The 2,500-nt window shown below is 51.2% G+C and overlaps 1 protein-coding gene across 1 annotated transcript in view; it reads left to right on the top strand.

Moving 5' to 3' along the window:
- Positions 1-2,500, top strand: part of LOC125028291 (GATA-binding factor C-like) — an 86,899-nt gene that overhangs the window by 83,357 nt on the left and 1,042 nt on the right. Inside the window, exon 5 of the mRNA XM_047617735.1 lies at positions 958-2,500. This exon is cut by the window's right edge and continues 1,042 nt beyond it. Coding sequence (XP_047473691.1) covers positions 958-1,323 — 366 coding nt within the window. The 3' untranslated portion in view covers positions 1,324-2,500. The remainder of the gene's footprint in view (positions 1-957) is intronic.

Raw genomic sequence — 2,500 nt, 5'->3', positions numbered from 1 at the left:
CAATTGGTCAACTCGTCGGTTTGATAATATGGTTAATTCCATATCTTTTTTATCAATAGATTATGTAAAAGACGAAAATGTTGTTATCATTAAAGATTGCAAAGTGCAATCTCTGACTGTAGTTGCTTTTGTTGTTACGAAATCTTCCTATGCAGAAAGTACCAAAAGTCATCCGATTACAGTTTTAAACAATATATGCGGGTAAAACAAGAATTGGGGACATGAGCTTCCCCTCTTGCTTGGCTCGCAAATGGGTAGTCGATCCAAAACAAAGTCGGGCCAGATGCGCACGTCCCATTAGGCTAAAATGGCGACCGGCGTGCGGAGAGGGACAAAACCCACATCATTTAGACGGTCATCAATTTCCCTGAGGCGTGACGGCCGCGAGCCCCTCCCCGGAAGGCCCGCAATCTCCTTTCTTATCGCCGCCCCCGCCTTCGCTATCGCTCCGCCAATCGCCGGACGCCACCTGTTATCCGTCCGCCAATCACCTATCAGCAAGATGGAAGTGGCTGCAGGCTTCCGCACGTTATCACGAAATTCCCCTTTGTTCCTTTCGTTCGTTCCGGTTCTATTTCGATTGAGTTTGAGGAGTGATTTTGTGTCATTTTTCAGATTTCTTCGGGGTCTTTTCCAATCTCAGCGACTGCCCATTGCAACTTGCATACCTAACCTGCACCGTTCTTAGGCCTGTAATCTCGTGGCTTACGCTAATAGCTCAGTGTAGGGCGTGGTGCACGGCTGAGGGCGGCTTCCAGTGATGATTTTAATGATGTTAATGTTTTATGAGGGCCAGTGTTGTTAGTTTTGCCGTCGTTTTCCATATTAATGAACTTTAGAAATGCTTTTTACAGGTACTTTTAAAAGACGTTTTGTTTAAGATGGTGTATGAGTCACCGCCTTATGGTTGATTTATTCCTTTATTCTTGATCTAACACGCGGTTCCCTCTCCCGCAGGTGCCTCGGCCGCTGTCCATGAAGAAGGAGGGCATCCAGACGCGAAACCGCAAGCTCAGTTCTAAGTCGAAGAAGAAGAAGGGCATGCTGGGCTTCCCCGATATGCTGAAGCCTCTGGACAAGGGCGGCTTCGGCGGCTTCGGCACCGGCGGCTCCGGCTTCGGCTCCATGTCCCACTACATGTACGGCGGCCAGATGCACGGCTCCTCCATGGCGGGCGGCTTCATGTCGGCGCCGCCCATGCACGGGATGTCCGCCATGTCGGGCGTGGGGCTCGGCCTCTCCTCCACCTCCCAGATCCAGATCCCCTCCGCGTCCAGCTTAGGTCTTTCGTCGTCTAACAGTATAGTGGGCGCGATGGCCTAGGGACACGCCTCCGCCGACGGCCGCAGCAGTTTGCTAGCCAGTCTCAGCCGCGAGGGCGCCGCATCCTTCACCTCCGCCCCCCAGTCCATGGAGTTGGCGGATCCTCAGCCCTCGTACAGCGGCGCCCACTTGTACCCCTCTGAGAGCGCCGCCTCCAGTGGGAACAACAGTGGAAGAGGCGGGGTCGGGCAAGCAGGGTGTGGGGACGGGGGCGGCAACGGTGGGTTCCTGGGCTCGATGCCCCCCCACCTGGCCTCCTCGTCCGCCTCCTCCTCCGCCACCTGATGCGGTGCTCGTAGTCGTCGTGCGGACCAACAGCACAGCCCAACCGGCGTCCATGTCTTTCAGGTGCTAGTGATAGGCAGTGTGTCCAGGGTGTGCGCCGCCGCCACACTCCAATACTCCAGCGTACTCTTCACCTCATTCCACTGACACTGTGATTTTCATAACCTTTCTGAGGTCACTATTTATTTGAGGGTCGCGGGAGACAGAGCTGGTCTCTAGGGGACTGCAGGACCAAGTCTTCCCTGGCGCCGCCTCACACACACATACACACACACACACAGTGGAGACCATACGCGAGGAACCCAGATCCTCCATGCCATTATTCAGGACTCTCGAGCCGTGTGGTATATATGTACATATATACTTAACCGAACTTTTCGTTCTCCCGAACAGTATGGACTCGAACCCAGTGTTAAGTTGAGTCAGCCCTTCTCATTTCAGCCCCTGCGGCAGCGTGCGGGTATTACGGCCCTCTTGTTTTACCTTTACTTTGCACAGCGGCAAGGTCGGACTCTCAAGTCCTCTCTTAGAAACTTCAAATTAACCCCTGGCTTTTAAAGTCGGTTTCTGATATTAGTAGCATCTACTAAACAGTGAATAACGTATAAAACCTTGAGCCAATGTAAAAGTTCAGAATGACTCCTGGCCGGGAAGAGGTCATGAGGTTTGTTTTTGTTTGTTTGTTTGTTTGTCAGATGGCGCACGTGGCGTGTACAGTACGAATGGCGAGTTGTAGATAAGTGACTGAATGTAAATTTGTTTATCTCTATAATTACTAGTCGGCTATTTTTATTATAACGTGTTTCCCTATTGGATTACCCTGGCCAAAACATTGAGTAATGTGATGCATATGTTTCATATGAAATTTGCTTGTGATTAATATATATACATA

The sequence above is a fragment of the Penaeus chinensis genome, chromosome 8, assembly GCF_019202785.1.
Source record: "Penaeus chinensis breed Huanghai No. 1 chromosome 8, ASM1920278v2, whole genome shotgun sequence".
Classification (NCBI taxonomy): Eukaryota; Metazoa; Arthropoda; class Malacostraca; order Decapoda; family Penaeidae; genus Penaeus; species Penaeus chinensis.
This window is presented reverse-complemented; position numbering and strand designations above follow the sequence as displayed.